This window comes from Microtus pennsylvanicus, chromosome 6 (assembly GCF_037038515.1).
Source record: "Microtus pennsylvanicus isolate mMicPen1 chromosome 6, mMicPen1.hap1, whole genome shotgun sequence".
NCBI classification, from domain to species: Eukaryota; Metazoa; Chordata; class Mammalia; order Rodentia; family Cricetidae; genus Microtus; species Microtus pennsylvanicus.
Genome location: NC_134584.1, coordinates 25,427,827 through 25,449,933, shown reverse-complemented (window position 1 = coordinate 25,449,933; position 22,107 = coordinate 25,427,827). Strand labels below are relative to the sequence as shown.

Here is a 22,107-nt window from a genome sequence, read left to right as displayed (position 1 = left end):
ATGAAATAGTTTTCTTCTTCATCTTTTAGGGGTTTTGCAGTGCTTGTAATTTGGCAGGATGCCATCTTACTAATTTATTTTAAATGGAAAAATTCAGCATATGCCCCGTTTTTCCAAAATTGGACTGCTGAGAAGACATAGCAAAGAATATATTTTTTCCATTTTATTTAGTGTGTGTATAGTGGTCAGAGGACACAATATACACTTCAGTTCTCTCCTCCGACTGTGTGGGTTCCAGGAATCAAGTCAGATTATCAGCCTTGGCAGCAAGTGCCTTTTAAAACCCATTGATTATCTTGACTGACCTGATTTTTAAAACAAAATTAAAATTAAAAAAATAAATAGTAAGGAAATTAAAAGCTTATATATAGCAAGTTTGACTTATTTACTTTTTAGTTTATGAATCTCTTAGTTGAATGCATGCTCTTGATATAATAAGAATGTATCTTACTTGAATTTGTCTGGTTTTATTATTAATACAGTAGTTGCTCAGTACCATTGAAAAGATGTCTGGACATTCCCTGAAGCCCCTAGGATGCCTGAAACCTCAGACAGTATATATGTCATGTTTTTTTCTACTCTTTCCTGGGATAAAGTGCAAATAAATTATGCATAGTAGATTAATGAAAAATTCTCTACCATATGTCTTAGTAGCATGTCCACATCCCTGCCACTAGGGGAGTATTGTCTATAAACCCAAGACCTTATGTGTGTTAAACGTGTGCCATGTGCTACACCACCAAGCAGCATTCCCCAGCTCATCATTCCTCAACGCGAGAACTTTGACATTTTTACTAAAGTTCTCTGTGTTGTAGCTGAGTGCCATCATCACTCACATGCTGTATCATGACAGCCGATTCAGTTAGGAAATAATGAACAGGTAGTGGATTGGAAAAGGGATAATTCACAAAGCAGGTCAGATTGAGAAATACAGCTTTAGATTTAATCATGGTATTCTAGTCAGCAAACAGTTCAAGATGTGTGAATTGCTTATTTGTGTGACTTCCCATTTAATATTTTCTAATTGTAATTGAACAGATAAGTACAAAATATGGGAAATACGACCATAGATAAAGGGGTGATTACTGTATCTTCAGTTTTCTAACTATTTATAATGGTAGGAAATACTCTGTCTTGGCAGCAAGATAGTAGAGAAGGTAAAAGTACTTTCAACCCTGGAAACAGAACATAACATGAACAGTGGAGGAGAGGACTACTCCACAGAGCTGTCCTCAGACCTCTGTGCACAAGCACACAAGTACAAGTAATAGAGCATCCTCTTTTTGGTTCTCTAAAAACAAAACTTTTTCTAAAGATGAGATTTCAGAAATTAAATATGCTCTAATCCAACACATAGGGAGTGGGAGGCAGGAAGATCATCGGGTCAGGGTTGTAGTTGGTTGGCTACCTATAGAGTTTGAGCCCAACCTGGGCTGCATGAGGTCTTGTCTCAAAAAGTAAGCATGACCAAGGTTTAAGTAATGTTTTCTTGAGTCATTTGCAATCAGTCTTCTAAAACATTGCAATCTAATTAGACATTTTAAATTTAGGGATTGAGATTTTCCTGGATTTTACATTACTAATACAGAATTGTGCTTGACCAGAGTAGAACAATAGAAAACAAAAAAAACAATGAGTTGTCCTGTTGAATTTAAGCCATATTGAACGTAGCATTGGCACCTAGTGTTTTGCTTTGGTTTGGTTTCTTTCATATTAGCATTGTTTCCAGAATTAAAAGGAATCTTTCCAAATATTAGGAGCCAGTAGAATTAGCATTGAATTTCTTCTCACTTCTGTTTTGGTATGAGTGGGACAGGAATGTGGGGCATGACAGTGGCCAGTAAGCTTTAGGGAGGGAAAAAACAAAACATAAAAATTTTAAGTAATAACTTGATATACTAAAAGGCACTTATTTAAAGAAAGAAAGACTTTTTTAAGTAGCCATCCATATAGCTCAGTGGGAAAAATGTTTGCCTCCAGAGCCTGATGTCTGGAGTCTGATTCCCAGAAGCTGTGGAAAGAAAAGAGACAATTTGCTAGCATTGTCTTCCGACTCATTCATGTCGTGGTATGTGTATGCCATATGCACTCACATCACACACATGCAAACACAGTATAGAACAACGTGGTTTTTTAGGGAGGGGCTGTTGAGATGTCTTAGTAGTTAAGAGTATCGTTCTTGCAGAGGGCCTGAGTTTGAGTCCCAGTACCCTTTGTCTGCTCACAACCAGCCAGAACTCCAGTTCCAGGGAATCCGACACCCTCTCTAACCTCACAAGTACAGACGTGCATGTGGTGCAGATAATATGCAAGCAAAACACTCACACACATAAAATCTTTTTTTAAAAAAGGAAGTGCTGGGTGGTGGCGGTGCATGCCTTTAATCCCAGCACTTGGAAGGCAGAGGCAGGTGGATCTCTGAGTTCAAGGCAAGGCTAACCTGTGAAACGAGTTTCAAGACAGCCAGAGCTATTACACAGAGAAACCCTGTCTTGAATAAACAAAAATAAAAAAAGAAAGAAAGCAATTAAAAAATGCTAAGTAATTAATAGTTAATGAAAAACAAACTACTTTGCAGATTACTTGCTCTTAACTATGTGTGCATAAACAAGTAAAATAAAGCAAATTAATCATTGTCATTAATATTTATATAGTATCGTTAAGTACTTAAAAAGTTAATCTAGGGGGCTGGTGAGGTTGCTCAGAGTTGCTGCCAAGTCTGATGGCTGAGTTCACACTCCCCAGGACCCAATTGGTGGAAAGAACTACTGCAAGTCGTCCTCTGGCTCCACTCATGCACAGTGGTATGTGTAAGCATGCGCGTGCACACATAATAAATTGAGGTGTCTTTTTCAGTTGGTGGTGGTTTTTTGGTTTTGTTTTTTAAGTTAATTCTCCAGCAACTTTGTGTCTTGTATGATATCACAAGTAAAAAGTAATGTACAATTTGAGCCTAAATAGTAATATATAAAAATTTCATGTTTCTGTCTTGTTCTCAGTGTTGGGGGTGGGCAGGTACTGGGGTTCGAACCCAGAGCCTTTCACACACCAAGCGGTTTATCAACTGAGATATATTTGCACCACCTGTAATGTCTATATAGAGACTTAATTTGTTCATATAAACTGGAAGTAAATTCACGCCTACCAAATTACAATAGATCTGTTACTGACTGCTTCTGGGTAAGCAATAAATTAACAAGTTGCAGAGAATGAACTATGGGAATGGTTGTTGAATCAGACTCCTTGAGGTGTCATACATATTTTATTTCCCTTGAAAGTCTGTAAATATATGAGATAAATGATGGCAGCAGCTTTTTCTTTTAATTCATAGGTTAAAGAAGACATGCATACACATGTACAAATAACTCCTATTAAAGTAATGGGGTGATTGATTAAGAACACCCACATGGTGATTCACAGCCATCTGTAATAACAGTTCCAAAAGGATCCGAGCCGCTTCCTTACTCTGTGGGCACCAGACATGCACATGGTACACAGACATACATGCAGGCAGGCAAAATACCAAACATAAATATTAATCAATAGAAAAGTTTGAAAATAGTGGAAAATATTAGTTCCACAAAGAATTCTGAAACTAAGGAAAAGCAAGAGATTAATAATGGTTTGGGTAATTAGTCTGTCGTGTTTCTTTAGAGGGAATAGAATCCAATATTTGTAGAAAGGTAAATGTAATAAAAGCCACAATAAAGCTATATTTGTCTTTTAATGCAAAAGATTCAACTAATTTCTTATAATCTTTATTATATAGGTTATAAGTCCTGAGAAGTATGACATAAAATGTGCTGTATCTGAAGCAGCAATAATTTTGAACTCGTGTGTGGAGCCCAAAATGCAAGTTACTATCACCTTGACATCTCCAATTATTCGAGAAGAGAACATGAGGGAAGGAGGTTGGAAAGCCAATTAAACGTTCTACTTTTGTATTAACTTTTTGTTTTCCATTTACCTATCCTTTGATGGCATTAAGCCCTAGAAGGCAACATGCTGGCATTACATATGAATTTGGTAGATTTAACTTACTCAGCAATTAGTTTTGCTTTAGATCATTTCTAACAAAGTGAGTGCTCTTCTTAGTGATGTGCTGTTATAGAAAACATCCTGTAATTGGTTTTCTTGATATTTTTTTTTTCCTTTCTTTTCTTTCAAACCTCAGATTTCTGGAAAAAAACTTCAAAAAATTGTTTTTTGCATAGTCAATACATAGAAAAAAGTTTAAATGCTTGTTAATAACTTGGGGCCACAATTTAACTTTTGCTAAGACAGTCTTGGTCTTGCCTTGTCTTGATTAATAAAGTTTCACAAATTGGCAAACTATCTACAACACTTACTTAAAATTGTTATGTATATAGTCATGGATCTGGCCTGTCCTGAAGTAAATATTTCTAGTTCTCTGAGGTTGCTCAGTTTTGCGTACTTTATCAGTGCAGAACATGCTAATGCACACAGATTTGGGCACTTGACCTACGTATCATCCTAGAGCTCTTAACAAATGATGTGGATAAGTGAGTTACAGTACAGTTCAGGGTCTTGTTTTGTTTTTGTTTTTGTTTTTTAACTGAATTTGCATTTGTAGAACATGAAACTCTTAATGGTGCCAGCAATGTTGCTTTAGGGACTATTCTGTAACATTTTCAAAGCTTCCAAAGCATTTAAGCCAAAAGCATGATCAGTGTCTGCAGTAATGTTGGTTCTCTTGTTTTATGGGTCAGATAAAATTTACTTTGTTTCCTTTCATGTTGTTTTTATCCATCTTAAGTTGTTGGAAATGGAATTAAATTTTACAGTGTCTGTTTTTAGTACAGGTTGAGAAGAAAAAGTATTAATAAGGCAAAATGATTATTTTTAAGAAACTGGGCTTTTCATAGCCCAAGAAAAGATTATTTTAGTCAAATTTTCATTTGGAGGAATGTCTGATTTTGTATATTTCATTTCTATACCATATTAGGATTTTTAAATATTGTACCTTAAGCTTTGCATCCTAAAAAAATTATTTGAACTTTATGTAAAGGATCATTGCTGTGAGCATGAATTCCCCTCGAAGGTCTAGCTCTCTGTGTTGTTGAAGAAAATAGTTCTTTGAGACAATTTGGCCAAGTTGTATGTAGCATATGATCCTTTACTTAGGATTTTAAAAATCTCATATGTTTTATAAAATAATGTTGCTATATTTAATGTAAAATTATGCTTATGTAACCATTTAACTTTATTTCAGAATGTTTCTGTGTATTTAGCCTCAGTTCATTATCAAGCCATTTTATAAGTAGAGTCCTATTGTAGTAAATCTTTTAACATGCCTTCTAAAGGAAACAAAATTATATTTTTGTCTGACCCAGACTGAGGTAGAATTACTGTTCTGAATTTTACAAATATGATCATGAGGAAAATGGTCAGCCTGAAATTGAAAGATTTTGCTTCAAGGCACTGAGCTGGAAAGTTGGATATACAAAAGTGTAGAAACATTGTTAAGAGTGTTTTTTGCTGCAGATGACTGCAGTAAACCCATGTTTTTAGCTTTGTCATGAAGATTGCTTCTTTCTAGCTGCAGAATATCGGTATGTATTCTCTCTCACTGCAGCTCCCGGTGCTCTGTGTCTTCAAATCATTTAAAGCCTTTAGCTTGCTTTGGGGAGTTAGTACAGGGTGTAAGGAAGGCTTTGCCGGAAGAACATTGTAAATCATGAGATTCAACTATTATATTTCCACATAGTGTGATAGCTTCTTTAATATGTAGTGGTCCTGTTTGATATGAAAAATCATTTAATAAAAGAAATAACTAAATTGTCGAAATAACTGTTAAACACACGACAGATGTCTTTTCTGGTATTGTGTTTGACAGTTAACATACAGTAAACATTTAATTGACTTTAAGCTTGAAATGTTCAGAATGCTCTAACCATTGCTACAGAATTTTTTTCTGCAGCAAATCAAGTATTGTGTGTGTTTTTTTTCTACCTGTAGCTTATCAGGCCCGGTCCAAAGCCTTCTAGCAGAAGGGATTGATTCCTGTCAGGGGTTGCTGCCAAGACATCGGAAGGATTTTTGACCAAGGTTTTCAAAAGCTCAGTGTCACATCTGCCATTTGATGAAGGGGGGATTTTGGATGCAGAGTCTGGCATTTTTTTTGTCTTTTTGTGTGGCTATTTTGTTTGTCTTTTGTCTTTTCTAGAATTGAGCAGTGTTCACACTAGTTTTTAAATAGTTGGGTGAATTACATTTTACATAACAAATGTTAATTGAAATTAATATATCCCCATTAACTTTTAATCATAAAATAGTGTGGACACAGCATGTCTTCTAATTAGTGATTAACCCCTTAAAATTTGTGAAATACATTCTTGTAGGAAAAGAATTTGTATTTTTTTAAATAAATTAACAGGTTTTCGTTGTGTTTCATTGACTCTTAGGGAACAAATATGATTTTAGCACAATATATCTAAGGGGTTAATCTACTTAAAATATAAAAATGGGTACAAAAATCCACACTCCAAATTTAACAAAAATTTCCTACTTAATGCCTCTTATTTGTTTTTAACTAGTAATAAGTGTTCTGGCATCACTGAATTTCTATTGTAAGTTACAATTTTATACAAAAAGTTATTGGAAGAATTATGTAAGATTCTGAAATACAGTAGATTTAGAAACTTTACATTGACCATAGTCGTCTGTTTACATTCTGGCTTTAACATACTGTAAATAGAGCAGTAGACAGAGGTCTTTCCGCCTAGTCTTCATGTTGTGGAAAGTGGAAGTGGTTGAGGTGGATTTTTTTCTTTTTCAGAGTAGTTATCTATCCTTTCTTTGTCCTTTTTCCTTATCTCATTTTTTTTAGATAACTGTCATGTTTCATCTATTCATAAGAATGACAACTTACCTCCTAAGACTTCTAAATTACTGGGCCAGAGAGATGACTCATTGAGTAAGAGCATTTGTTGTTCTTGTAGAAGACCCCAGTTCAATTCCTAGCACTCAGGGTTTGGCAACCCACAACCAACTAGACTCCTGGCCCTGGCCCAGGGTATCTGATGCCTTCTGGACTCACTGGGCACGCACAAAAACGCATAATTAAAAAGTAAATTTTAATAAAATTGATTTCTAAATTCTTATAAGACCAAAAAAAAATCAAGCACTTAACCCAGACTTATAGAACTTATTAGTTTATATTTCTTCTTTTCTCACTCATAGTCATGTGAAATACTCAGTAAATTATTGTTTCCTAAATGTGTCATGGTTGCTCTCTAGTTACTGCTTATATTAAACAGATTAATTTTCCTGTATTTAAAAAAAATCACACTATAAACTAGGCACAGTGGATCATACTCTTAATCCCAGCTCTCAGAGACTGAGGGAAGAGGATAAACCATGGTTTCAAGGCCAGCCTGAGCTAAAGACAAACCAGAAAAGCAAAATATACTATAAAGTTGATAACAACTGTGAATTAGATTGAAGTAGTTACTATTTGGTTATATGTTTGACCAGCAAATTTATTATCTTCTTCACATTTTATAGATACTTCAGATAAACATATAGCTGGCCTTTAGATCTTCACCTTTGTGAATGATTTATTAATGTAAACTGGTCTTTGTTAATGTAAAGTTAATTTCTTGTCCTAATTTAGTTTCCCATTTTCTCAAGCTTTATTAACGTAACACATTTTAACCAATTTAAAAAGACCCTACGTATTTACCATCAAAGTATTCTGCTCATGGCTTCTTTTCTGTACTTTTATTGTATTTTACTGTGCTAGTTCCTGTAGCCTTTCTCTGCTTTACTCATTGTTTCTCTCTGATTACTGTTTAGAATACTTTTAATGAAAACTTTTCATTTTAGAAAGCATTTCATATTTCCTTATAACATACTAAAATTCTCCTGTTGAACATAAAGAATTGAATTCTCATGGAACTAAACCTCATTTTGGTCCTTTGGTTTTTTGGGGTTTTTTGTTTGTTTTGTTTTTTGTAATTGTTATATTGATATTCATATTTATTTTAAGTTTTCTTAAATTAGCCCAAGAATAACCTAGAATACTTGACCAACATGGTAGTTTATTGTACATTCCCATTTAAGGTGGATTTTTGTGTTCCCTTTTGTCTTTGTCTTCTTTGTGCTGGTGCGCTGTGTCCAATAATCTTTCCTTTAGATTTCATTTTGGTGAGTAAGGTTTCTATTTCCAGAAAATTGTATCACTGAAGAGTTTATCTTAATTCTCCTTTTGTTCTTCATATTGTATTATATAAATTTGTTGAAAGTTACTCCCTGGATGAATTAAACTGGAAAAACTCAAATGGCTCACGTGACACTGATGCTACTTTAAGAAAGTGTCTTGCTCACCTGGTCAAACACCCATTCCTCACTGCATTTTGCCAATTCAATCCATTTTAGATGTAACCTCGGGTATGGTGAAAGACCCACCGGACGTCTTGGACAGGCAAAAATGCCTTGACGCTCTGGCTGCTCTACGCCACGCTAAGTGGTTCCAGGTTCGGAACATCATTTTACTTTTTTCTTGTAGCCTTATGAGAGAGTAGTTCAGTACATGTTTAACTATGCTTAAACATTTCAAAAGATTGCCTAAGCAACACTGTTTTAAATTAAATCTCAGAAAATAAGGTATCCTAGAAAGCTGAGTATAAAGATCTGCATTTTGCAGTTACTATTAATTTGACAATAAGCAGGCTTGGGGGATGTTTGTACTCCGGGGTTTTTATTTTTAGTGGCTATATTTGAAGTTGACTTCTTTAGGAAGATCATGTATTTTTGTATATATATTATATTCCATAAGGCTGCAGATTAACTTTGCTTTAAATAATGGAATATGTGTTTAAAGCTTTGTGTATAGTTTTAAGATTTTCCCCTCTTTCTCTAAGTTAATGAGTGTAGGGAATGAAAGGTGAGGAAGCAACTGCTTGGTTTAGTGACTTTGCAGACATGCAAAGGCACGGACAGGAAACCAAACAGATCTCCTTAACCTTCCAGTCCCTAGACAAACTTTTTAGCTCTTTACTTTTCCTTTTTATTTCTAATTTAGGCAGATTTTTTTTCAGTTTACTGTTTTGTATGAACACAGGTCAAGGTTCACAGGGGATCAAGAAATATTATTCTTGTATAATCTGTTTACTTTGACCTAAATACTAGCTTTTAAATACTAACTCTGGCATAAAATACTGCTGTAAATGGCAGCTCATTGACCCCAACTTAAATGTAATTATTTTTATTTTTAATCTGAGCTTCCATTGAACAGTGGTATTTTAACTTTTTTTCATCAAGGGATGTTTCTGGTATTTCTAAGATTAATTCAGTTGGTTTTTGTGTTGCCCTCAAGGCTAGAGCTAATGGCCTACAGTCCTGTGTGATTATCATACGTATTCTCCGAGACCTTTGTCAGCGAGTTCCAACTTGGTCTGACTTTCCCAGCTGGGTAAGTAGCTTATGACAGCACCATATGAAAGATAAGAAAGGTCTTCTTTATTTACTCTTTGTCCTCTCACCCTACATTTTCATTTACATATCATATTTTTCTGTTCTGATGACAATTCCTGGGGATTTGAGAATATTTATTGTTTTAGGATTAATAATTAAGAAATTATGCTTGGGCTGGTATGATAACTTAATGAGTAAGGGCCTTTGCCACCAAGCCTGAAAACTTGAGTTCCATCCCTATAACCATAAGGTACAAGAAGAGAACTGACTCCTAAAGATTGTCCTTTGGTCTTAATATGTACGCCATGGCACATAGAGAAGTAGGGAGACACACAATGAATCGGTGAGTGAGTGAATGTTTTTTTTTTAAGATGGTTTGCAAAATTATAAATAAAATAGAATTTAATGTACTGAGTGACAGCACAGCCGTGCAAGCTTGAGGGCCTAATATCAAGTCCCCAGAACTCACATAAAATATTGGGCATGGTGTACACACACTTTTAATCTTAGTATTGTGCTGGCCAAGACAGGAACATTGCTAGCCTACTAGCTTAGCTTTAGGTTCAGAGAGACCCTTTCTCAAGGAAATGGGGTAATGAGCTATAAGTATGAGGCTCGTCTTAAACAAACATAAAAAGACCCAATGCCTTTGTTTAAGACTAACTGTTCTTGAATAGTAAAAATTCAGATAGAAATTTGTTCAGAAATAAAATTTAACCTGTTGATTTCAGAGTTAGGCTATTAAAAGTTAAATAGCCAAGGTTACCAGGGGTGGTAGCTTGTGCCTTTAATCTCAGCACTCAGGAAGCAGAGGCAGGTGGATCTCTGAGTTTGAGGACAGTCGGGTCTACAAAGTGAGGTCAAGGACAGCTAGGGCAGTTACAGAGAAACCCTCTATTGAGAAAATAAAGGGAGGGAAATGCCAAGGTTATCTTTTATTTATTTCTAATTGTTTTATTCTTGTTTCTCTCTGTGTTTAAGAATTCCATGCTTTAGACTGGGCATTCCTTGTGGCCCATGCCTTTTCTCCCCGCACTTGGGAGGCAGAGGCGGGTTGATGTCTGTTGAGTTTGAGGCCCCCCGGTCTTCAGAACTAGTTCCAGAACAGCCAAGGCTACACAGAGAAACCCTATCTGGAAAAAACAAACAAAAGCCTTAACTTTGGACTTAAGGCTTGTAGGGGTCAAATTTTTTCCCTTATAAATTATATATAGTATATATATTAGAGCTACAAAATTACATACTTACTATACTGCAAAAATTCCTAGAAGGGTGTGTCCCAAGTTTTAGTGATAATTTCTAAGGTAAGTGGGAGAAATAATTAGGATAAAGAGCTATAGTGTTTCATTTTTATTGGGAAAGGAAGGAGGGATACATGTGTTTGTTACTCGTGTGGTTAAATCTTTAAATTATGAATAGAATCCAGATAGTAGTCACAGCCCTAGGGAAGCTTGAAGCAGGGAATTTTAAGTTACATTTTAAGACCCTATGTCAAAAAAGCCCAATGAAACAAAAATACATAAATGAATCAAAGATGAATGCAGCTGTGTATTTTCTGAGACACTTTTTGTCCCAAAGAATTTTTTAACCCAAGGAAGGAAAACAGCTGTTATGTCTGATTAATATCATCTCTAGAAGCAGTTATCCTATTGTTGCGTCAGTTTTGTCTGACATAGCTATTATCTTTTCTGTTTTCATCTTTTGCCACTTTCCTATGTGACAGACAGGGTTTGAGGACTTAATTTGGTTTTTACCTTTGTGGGGTTTTTTTTTTTGTTGTTGTTGTTTTGTTTTGTTTTTTTGCTATTTATTAGTTTTTGTCTTAGTTACTTTTCTATTGCTATGAAAGAGACACCATGACCAGGCAATTTATCGAAGAAAGAATTTATTGAAGTAGGGACTCAACTTCACTTTCAGAGAGTTAGTAATTAGCAGACAGGCAGTCGTGATGCGAGAACAGTAGGTGAGACCCTCTGTGTTGAGACAACAACCACAAGGAGAGAGAGATAGCATGGGCTTTTGAAAACTCAAAGCCCACCCCCAATGACACACCTCTGTCAAAATCATACTTCCTGACCCTTCACAAAAGAGTTCTGCCGAATGGGAACCAGCATTCAAATATGTGTAGACCATTCTCACTCAACTACCACATTCCACTCCCTGCCAACATGGACTTGTGATACCACAGTACAAAATGAATTGAGTCCAACTTCAAAAGTCCCAACATTCTTTCACAGGTCTCAACAGTTTTAGAAATTTAAAGTCTCTTCTGAAGACTCCAGGCAGTCTCTTAGTTATAACTTCCTGTAAAAGCAAAAGCAAAATGCAAGTTGAAATGAAATGAAATTTATGCCTTTGGTAATGCTGAAGCATGCATGGGCAGCCTGTATATGGTGGTTCTGTTGAACTTTCCATATATTGGGTTTCATGGTCTAAGTTGATGAGGACCAGATCTCTTCCTCAAGAGGGCTCCAGATCTCATTACAGATGGTTGTGAGCCAACATATGGTTGCTGGGAATGGAACTTAGAACCTTGAAAGAACAAGCAGTGCTCTTAACCACTGAGCCAAAAGCAAGTTACATACTTCCAATATAAGTGGCACAGAATATCAGAACCTTTCCAGAGGGGAGGAAGGAGGCATAAAGAAGAAATCTGGACCAAAGCAAGACACAGTGATGCAAATTCCAAATCCTGTATCTCTGACTGATGCTAAAGGACTTAGGTTGCTTCTCTCTTCCAGCTTCGCTGACTGCAGCAGACTTCACTCTCTTGGCGTGGTTTCACTCCCTGTCTATAGATGTCCTTGGTAGAAACCCCACAGCTTTATGCCGTGTCCTCTCTGAGCCTTCATGCAGGGATTCCTCTGCCATTTACCTGGCCTCAGTGACTTTCGTTAGCTGTGAAGGAAGAAGATTCCACAGCTGTAGCCTGCTTTCTTGTACTGCCAGCTCCCAAATCATGACACAGAGACTTACCATTTAGAGTGCTTGGCCTTAGATTTGTTTCTAGCTAGCTTTTTTAAACTTAAATTAATCCGTTTTTATATATCTTTGTGCTGCTCTGAGGCTCGTTTACCACATCTATGTACTGTCAGTCCTGCTTTTTTTCTTCCTTCTAGCTGACCGACTGACCCCCAGCTGGCTGCCCTTTTCTCTCTGCTAGCTCTTCTCCTCTCCCCCCACTCCCAGGTCTATCCCTCTTCTGCCTAGCCATTGGCTGTTTGATTTCTTATTAGACCAATCAAGTGCCTTAGGCAGGCAAGGTTAACAGCAACACTTGTTTACATAGTTAAATTCTATTCCACAACACATAACCCTGTACTGTTGTATCCTTTATGATTCTGAAGCTAGAATCATGTGGCAATGCTGCCAAGTTCTTCTGCCTGCTTGGGATGGAACCTGGTCCTCTCCTTGAATTACGTTTGCATAAGCTTTCCTTTGTTATTTGGAACAGGTAATTCCTTAATCCAGTGGTTCTCAGCCTATAGGTTGCCACTCCTTTTGGGGTCAAAAAAACCTTTCACAGAGTCACATCAGATGTCCTGCCTACCAAATATTTATATTATGATTCATAACAGTAGCAAAATTATAGTTATGAAGTACCAAAAATAATTTTGTGGGTTTGAAGCATTGGGAAGATTGGGAACCACTGCCTTGAGCCATTTCTTTTTACAAATTGCAGGATTAACTGGGTGGGGTCTGGCTCTGAGAGCCTCACTCACTTAATTCCATTTCTCCTTGTCTGTTTCAGCACATATAAGGCTCCGACATAACATTTCCTGGTGCTCTTTAAATTGTAGACCTACATAAGAGTGGTAACTAATAACCACATGATAGAGTCAGCATTAGCCTGTCTTGAAATTTCCTCTGCCATTGAAATTAGTCCTAAACTCTTCAGTTTAGTCTTAGGCTGATTCTTACGGAAAGGGCAAAAACAGCCACGTTCTTTGCCAAACCATCACATGAATGGTCTTCTAAGCCAGTGCTGTTATTGCCTGCCTCAAAGACCTCTTGAACTGGGCCTCCATAGTCCTATCCATATGACTCTCAGCACTGTTGTCTTCCAGGCTTCTCCTAGGGTGGCCCATTAAGTTCTTCTTACAGCATTCAACTACTTTCCTAGTCTAAAGTCTTCCATATTTCTCCAGAAACCAATAATTGGGCTTTTACAGAACAATAATAGCCCGCTCTGTACCAACTCTGGTTACTTTTCTGTTGCCTCGAAGAGACACCATGATCAAGACAACTGATCCAAGAGTTTACTGGGAACTCAGTCCATACTTTCATGATTGGGAGCATGGTGGCAGATAGGCATGGTACTAGAACAGTACTAAGGAATTCCTGTCCATAAGCAAGAGACAGAGCTAACTGGGAATGACATGAGCTTTTGAAACCTCAAAGCCTACTCTCAGTGAGCCATCTCTTTAACAAGGCCACACCTCCTAACCTTTCCCAGTTTTACCATCTGGGGACCAAATACTCAAATTATGAGTCCATGGGGCCATTCCTATTCAAACCATCACAATTCCATAATGTTTAGAATTTTAGCTTGGTATAGTATCCCTGAATCTTCTTGTTTATCTGAACTTTGACTTCATTTTATTGGCTTCATTGAATTTTTTAGAATCTGAAACTTTATATTATTATGCTTAGATATTAAACTCAATCCAGACAGGTTTTTTAATGTTGATTACATTTTACTGCTAACAACAGGCTCGTTCACAGAAATAATAAAGAGTTCCCATGCAAATTTGCCCCTGCATACACAGTCTCCACGTCAACATTTGTACCAGAGGGGGTACGTTTGTTATTAATAAACTATTTTAATGCATAATTGCCATGTAAAGTCTATACAAAACAGACGTTTCATATTATTTACATGAGTATAAGATATCTTGCAAATTTCTTCCCATCTATTTTTGATATATGTAGTTGACATAATTGCATTTTTATTAGGTACAGTGGTACATTTAAATACAATTATTGTGTAATGGTTTTTCGTATCATTGACATGTTTATCACTTCAAACATTTATCAGTTTTTTTTTAATGCTGGAAACATTCAAAGTCTTTTAGCAGCTACTTTGAAATAAAACAGTTACAACTTAGAGATGTAGTTCATGTTAGAGCACTTGCCAAGAATGCAAGTTTCTGGGTTTGAACCTCAGTACCTAACACAACCCCCAAAAAGAAGTTTATGACTAATTTTTGTTAAGCATTGTCACCCTGTTGTGCCACAGAGCATAGATTATGGCCATTAGCTGTCTTACCACCACCACCTCCACATATTTCCTGTAGAACGATTAATAAAACCTAGAGATTGATAGTGGGGTTCAACGTGAAGGTCCGAAAAGCAAAACAGCCAGCCACTGTCTCTTAACTCTACCTCAGTCCGAAATGGTGATTCTGCCTCCAAGAATCTCAGATTGAGACTGTGTGTGGGAGCTGTCTCCTCCTGTCTAGTGCTGGGACTAAAGGTGTGCACCACTACCACCCAGTTTCTATGACAAACTGTGTGGCTTTTGGGATTAAAGGTGTGTGTCACCACTGCCTGGTCTGTAAGGCTAATCAGTACAGCTGTTTTACTCTCTGATCTTCAGGGAAGCTTCATTTATTAAAACACAAATGAAATATTACTACACTTGCCAGGCTTTGCCACTCTTCTGTTGTGGGATCATAGAGTGTTTGTGAATGACTGCTTTTCACATGATGTGATGACTAGTTCTGTCCATGTTGTTGGAAATGATAGACTAGCATTCTTTATTGGGGTTTAATTCCACAGTTCATATGTCCCACAGTTTATTTAGTCAGATGTTGAACCTTTTAAAAATATCTCTCCTTATTCTTCCCCTTGTGAGTTATTCTTTAAGGACTGCTTGTACAAAGAAGTACAATTTGAAAGACTATTTTAATCTACCATTTAAAATGTGTTTATTGTTAGTCAATAGATGTTGGTAAAGTGTGCATACTCTGTGCTCTCTAAAGGCTGGTTTCCACCAGGACTCCAGGATTACAAATTCTCAGCTTCTATCTCCAGAAAGGTCAGAAGAGATCTTTTACTTTTAGGAAAATGTCTTGTGGCACGATGCATTCTTCCCTCAATTTAGAGGTTATTAGTGAGGTGTTCGCTCACTTGCTAATCTCATCTCCACGTTCCACATGGAGAGTGCAGGAAGACCTGCTTGAGCATAGTCGCTGTTTCTTGGGAGTCATCTCCTATTGTCCTTTCCTTTTTGGTGCAAGCTATTATATTTTTTACTTGGAGGCAATAACGTGCATTGTAACTTTATTTTATTATTTGCTTGTTTTAGTTTTGGGAGAGCAAGAGATCTTGAGATTTGGCTTTGTGCCCTCACCTTTAGATTGGTCTGACATTGTTTTACCTCTGGCTTTTTTCTTTAATTTTTAAGATTTATCATTTTATTTGTGTAAATGTTTTGCCTACATGTGTGTGTATCATATGTGTGCCCTGGTGTCTGAGAAGGTCAAAATAGGGTTTCAGAGCCCCTGGACTGGAGTTAGACAGTTGTGAGCCACCATGTGGATACTGGGAATCAAACCTGGGTCTTCTGCAAAAGCAACAAGTACTCTTAACCACTGAGCCATTTCTCAGCCCTTATCTTTCTGACTTTTTATTATATAACTGAGCATATGTTTTTCAGCTTCTGAACCATTTTAGGGTTTTGTTGTAGTTTCAAACTGATTTGGTTTCTTTGAATTGTTTTTGGACCTCCTATTTATTGCATTCGTGTATTTTGTTTGTATGTTTTGAGCAATGTGTATGTGTGCCTCTATGGGTCAGAGAACAGTTTACAGTAGTCTGTTCTCTCCTTGGGTCCTGACTTTGGGGATCAAACTCAGATCATCGGGTTTGACAGTAATGCCATAGCGCACTCAGTCATTTGATAGGCCCTGGAATTTCTACTTACAATTTAAAAAAAAGAACGGGCACTGGAGAGATGACTCAAGAGTTAAAAGCACTGACTGTCTTTCCAGAGGACCTTAATTCAGTTTCTAGCACCCACCTCTAGTGGTTCACAAATGTCTCTTAACTCCAGCTCCTTGGAGATCTGACGCCCTCTCTTGGCTTTGGTGGGTACCTCTATACATGTGGCAGACAACCAGCATACACATGAGTAAAAATAAATAAAATAAAAAGTAAATTTGTTTTCAAAAGCTACACTGGTTGTTGAACCAAATGCTTTGTACCAGAAAAGAGAAGATGGTCTTCATATGGTTCACTTTGTGTGGAGTGTCAGGAGTAGGCAAATCTGTAGAATGTGAAAGTAGATTGGAGGAAAGGGCAGAAAGGAAGAGGTGTTTACTAGTAGATACGCAGTGATTAAAAAAATCTGGAATTGGACTGTGGAAATGATTGAATAACTTCATAAGTATACCAAAGGCCACAGAACTGTAAGTTTGGAAGAATGAATCAGATAAATTATACTGCTTGGGGCAGGGCAGTCAAGACAGGGTTTCTCTGTGTAGCTTTGGAGCCTGTCCTGGAACTCGCTCTGTGTAAACCACTAGCCTCACAGAGATCCACTTGACTCTGCCTCCCAAGTGCTGTATTTAAAAACGTGCACCACCACTGCCCAAGTAACACTGCTAAATTTTTATGTACATGTCTCCAGATTGGCTACTTTTAATGCCTATTCCTTTACCTTTGTCTTTCATTCATTGGTTTAAGATTTTTGAGTCTCTTAAATGTAAAATACAGTGAAAGTATTTTTTTTAATTCCCTTATGGGTAATAAAATTCCAGTGATGAATTAAATGAAAGTTGAGATAATACCCATTGTTTGTAAAGAAAAAACAAGACCAGAGGGGGCAAGCTCAGGCCTGTATAATCTCAGCATTCAAATAAGCTTAGTAGGAAGATGGATCTCAGGACTGCTAAGTGAGACCGTGTTTCAGAATTAGAAATAGGCCAGAAGTGAAGGTTCAGACCTGTAGTCCAGTACACAGGAGACTGAGATCAAAGCTTGCATGGGCTATATGGCGACTTCTAGGTTAGCCTTGGGGTGCAAAGTAAGATTGAATTTAAGAGATCCTCCTGACTCTGCCCCTAGGGCCCAGCCAGTTGTTTTTTTTTTTAAATTGAGGTTGCACTCTGTTGCCCAAATAATGCCACTTCAACCTTCGAACAGATAGTGTGAGAGGCTTTTGTTTATTTTGAATATTTTTAAAAATATTTATTATGTCTGCATGTATGCCTGCAGGCCAAAAGAGGGCCACCAGACCTCATTACAGGTGGTTGTGAGCCACCATGTGGTTGCTGGTAATTGAACTCAGGACCTTTGGAAGAGCAGGCAATGCTCTTAACTGCTGAGCCATCTCTCCAGGCCCTATTTTGAATATTTTTATATTATTATTTTACATTTATGTATGTGTTGGAACAACTTGGAGACGTCAGTTCTTTATACCTTTAAGATTCCATCGGGGGTGTGTGTGTCTCAGGGCCACTTGAAAAGTTCTCTACCATGAAGGTTCATCACAAGTGCCTTTTACGCATTGAGCCATCTCTTGCTTATTACCTTATCATAACTTCCCTAATCTTCAAAATCTTTAATGACCCTTGAGAATGTCAAGTGTCTATAATTCTGATGGTGTTAGAAAATGGTCGTTACACTGTTGAATGTCTTTTATGTTTAATCTTAGGCTATGGAGTTGCTGGTGGAGAAAGCAATTAGTAGTGCTTCCAGTCCTCAGAGCCCTGGAGACGCCCTGAGGAGAGTGTTTGAGTGCATCTCTTCAGGAGCCATTCTCAAAGGTGAGTTCAGGGTTCTTATCAGGGGCTATTCTCAAAGGTGAGTTCAGGGTTCTTATCAAGTAAATTAACTTGATTTCTTTATTGAATAAGAAGCCCACTTTCTCAAGTAGATAATGCTAATAATGCTTTTATTTCTTTACAAAATGATGGTTATAGGCAGCCCTGGACTTCTGGATCCTTGTGAAAAGGATCCCTTTGATACTTTGGCAACGATGACTGACCAACAACGTGAAGACATTACATCAAGTGCACAGGTAATTGAATTCTTGTTGGATTACTGTTAAGGTTTAGGGTTTTTTATAAATATTTCTTTACATGAAATAATTACATAATAGTTATTGTACTGTGTAATTGGAAAGTGAGTCTTAAAGAGAATATTAAAGGATGTACCTTACCTAAGCTGGTAGGGCACACTCATTTAATCCCAGCTCCCAGTAGACCAAGGCATACCAGGGCTATACAGTGAAACTCTGTCTCTAAAAAATAAAAAAGGATTTACCTTAAACTAGATTTCACTGATAAGATTTCTAATATTATATGGATGAATCTGATGATTGTATAATTTTGTCTGTGTATCTTATATATATACCAGGAAAATAATTCAACATTAAACGCTTTGTTAAATATGGCTGTTGGGTTATATATCAGTTTTATCAAGAATTCTCTGGTTATGCAGGAGTGAACTATGCTTTTAGATAATATCAAAGTTTTGTCTTTCCTGGCACTGTTCTATATTGAGGATTACTATGGACTGCAGAGTCAGACTTCCCTGTGTTTTATGCCAACTTTGTCATTATAATGGATTCCAGATGATTGTGAACCACCATGTGGTATTGAATTGAGCCTGGGTCCCCTGCAAGAGCAAAAGTGCTTTAATCACTGACCCATCTCCACCACCACCCCTTTATGAATAGACTAAACTTACTTAAGGATTGGTATTTTTAGCTTAATGATTTAGAAAACAGGCGTACACACAGAAAAGTTCCCCCCTCCCAAGAGTATCAATATTTAAGTTTTAAAATTAATTCTATATTCTCTCTATTTGCAGTTTGCATTGAGACTCCTTGCATTCCGTCAGATACACAAAGTTCTAGGAATGGATCCATTACCACAAATGAATCAACGTTTTAACATCCACAACAACAGGAAACGAAGAAGGGATAGTGATGGAGTAGACGGATTTGAAGCTGAAGGGAAAAAAGACAAAAAGGATTATGATAACTTTTAAAAAGTTTCTGTAAATCTTCAGTGTTAAAAATAGGTGCCGGTTTATTGGCTGTTTTCCATTCATTATAATGTCTACTTTAAAAGTTTATCAAGAATATAAAGTTCCATGGAAGAACCATGTTTTTCTATGACATTAAAAACAATGTACAGTTTAAGGTATTATATGGATGGAAAGACACCGAAAAACATATTCAACTAGGGCAAAAATAGTGGTTCCATTTCCCCCCGCCCCCATATTTTGATTTTATTTACTGGTTGCCCTTGCTCCCTGTATTTTTGTGTCTTTTATTAACTAGCGCATTGTGTTATTAAATCTTTACTGTATTTAATACAGGATTTGTGCTTCAGTTGCTCCATGTATTTTGGTATTTTTACTTAGAAGTTTGCTTTGACACTAGTTGTAAGTTACTTTGTGTTATAGATATCCTTTACCTCTTAATATTTTACAGCAGTACGTTTTTTTGTAACGTGAAGCTGCAGGATTCTTTTTCCTTTTGTTATTCTATATGTGAAGGATTACAATATAAGAACCTATCCTGCCATTTGAGTGCTCAGAACTGGGTGTTTCTGCAGATCTTGTGGCATTGTCTATCTAGTGTGATATATAAAGGTGTAATTAAGACAAATTTGTTAATCTAATCAAGTTTGCTGTTAGTTGTGCATTAGCAGTATAAAAGCTAATATATACTATATGGTCTTGCAACAGATTTAAAGCCTCTGCATAATTGATAATAAAATGCATGACATTTTTGTTTTTGATAGACTTTTAAAATTATAATTTTAGGTTTAACACGTAGGTCTTTGTACAGTTGACTTTTTGACATAGCAAGGCCAAAAATAACTTTCTGAGTACTTTTTCTTCTGTACAAGTGGAAAGGGCATTTTTCACATATAAGTGGGTTATTGTTTCCAAAAGAACTTTATCATTGTGCAACTAACAATAACTAGCCCTTAATTATGGTGACAGTTCCTTATTAATGTGTGTGCAATTACTCTTAACAGCTCTTACAGTGTAATACAGTGGAATGATCCCACACATCCTATCATCCTGATCATCTATAGGTCTATTAACAGTGAGATTGATAAAGTATTACTGTTTTAAAAAACAAGATTATCTAATGAAAAAAACAAAATTATTTGGTGTTGCCATCTTACATGCTTATGTCTCATATGAAATGCTAATCCCCCAGCAGTGGTGTAATGCGAAGTTACATCTTACTGTTGATGCGTATGCTCTGGTACACAGGTGTTGTTTTGTTGTCACAGCACTACAGTGAGATACAGAAATAAAAGCTTAAATTCATACAATGAGTTAATTGTATTATGTGGTAGGCTTAATGATGACTTTTGCTGATTCTATGCTTCAGTAAAACCATATTCATGGCCAGGCAGAGGTGGCGCACGCCTTTAATCCCAGCAGTCAGGAGGCAGATGCAGGTGGATCTCTGTGAGTTCGAGGCCAACCTGGTCTATAAGAGCTAGTTCCAGGACAGGCTCGAAAGCTATAAGAGAAACCCTGTCTCGAAAAACTAAAAAAAAAAAAAATCATACATGCTATGTACATGTGTGTGTTACTCCTGCTAGGTGTATGTTGGTTGGTCGTGTAATTTTGGAAGTTTTTATGTTTCACCAACATACTGGTTCATTTTTCTAAGGATTGAATTTTCCCCCAGACTATAGAATAGACAATTCTGGCTGTTCTTGCAGAGCTGTCTAATATTATCTGTATGACTTAAGCATGTGTTATGTTTATATTTTTGCTATGGGCTTTTGAGTATCCAGACAATTTTTAATTTTTTTTTTAAAGAAGTATTTTAACCCAAAGTTTGAGAGAGTAACAAATTTGGTTGGGAAGGTGTGGCAACAGGTGGGTTCATTGTAGGGGAGAGGTGAAGCTGTAACTCCATATACTGGTCAGACAAGAAGCACAGACAGGACAAGACTTCTCACCCTAAACCCTAGCCTCTTAAGAGTCTCATAACCTCCCACAACAGTGCCACTAGTTAGGAACCAAATGTTCAAACACACATCTGGTTTGGGGGAGGGGGGCAGGCTACTTCATATCTAAAACACAGCGTTCTATTCCTGACTCTGTCCAAGTCATATATGTCGTGAAGTGAGCTCCAGCAGGCTGGGCAGTCCTGTCCCAGCACCTTGTCATGAAGACAACTATCAGGAGTCAGTTCCCTCCCTCCACTGTGGGTTCTGGGATCCAACAGGTCTCAGGCTTTTGTATGGCAAGTGCTTTTAGCTGCTGGGCCAGCCATCTTGCTGTTCCAGAGATCTGTTTTCATGAAGTGTTTGAGTCTAAGCTTGCTTAGACATTCTGTTGTTTTTTTCTTTTGTAAACTGTGTTGAGCACAGGGACTTACCATGCCAGACTTGTCCTCTGGCGCTCCTCTTTACCTCCAGATTACTTTTTTAAATTTTATTTCGATTTTTATTTTGAGATAATGCAATAGTTACTGTTCTTCGTGCTGCGATAAATACCTGAGAGTAATTTAAGGGTTTGTTCCGGCTCATAGTCAAGCACGGTGGGGAAGACCTGGTAGCAGGCAGGAGCCTAAAGCAGAGATCCTATTGCAGAGACGAATGCCGGTATTCTCATTTTCTCTTTACAGACCCCATTCACCGGAAATGCTACTACCTACATTTATAGTGGGTCTGCCCA

General features: G+C 37.0%; 1 protein-coding gene across 6 annotated transcripts in view; it reads left to right on the top strand.

Annotated features, from left to right (window-relative positions):
- Zfr (zinc finger RNA binding protein) overlaps positions 1-20,744 on the top strand; it is a 66,026-nt gene extending 45,282 nt beyond the window's left edge. For all 6 annotated transcript variants that reach the window (XM_075975864.1, XM_075975863.1, XM_075975869.1 and 3 more), the window contains 6 exons: positions 3,770-3,911; positions 8,401-8,498; positions 9,341-9,436; positions 18,098-18,209; positions 18,366-18,463; positions 19,258-20,744. In XM_075975864.1, coding sequence (XP_075831979.1) covers positions 3,770-3,911; positions 8,401-8,498; positions 9,341-9,436; positions 18,098-18,209; positions 18,366-18,463; positions 19,258-19,437 — 726 coding nt within the window. In that variant the 3' untranslated portion in view covers positions 19,438-20,744. The remainder of the gene's footprint in view (positions 1-3,769; positions 3,912-8,400; positions 8,499-9,340; positions 9,437-18,097; positions 18,210-18,365; positions 18,464-19,257) is intronic.
- Positions 20,745-22,107: the final 1,363 nt, after the last annotated feature.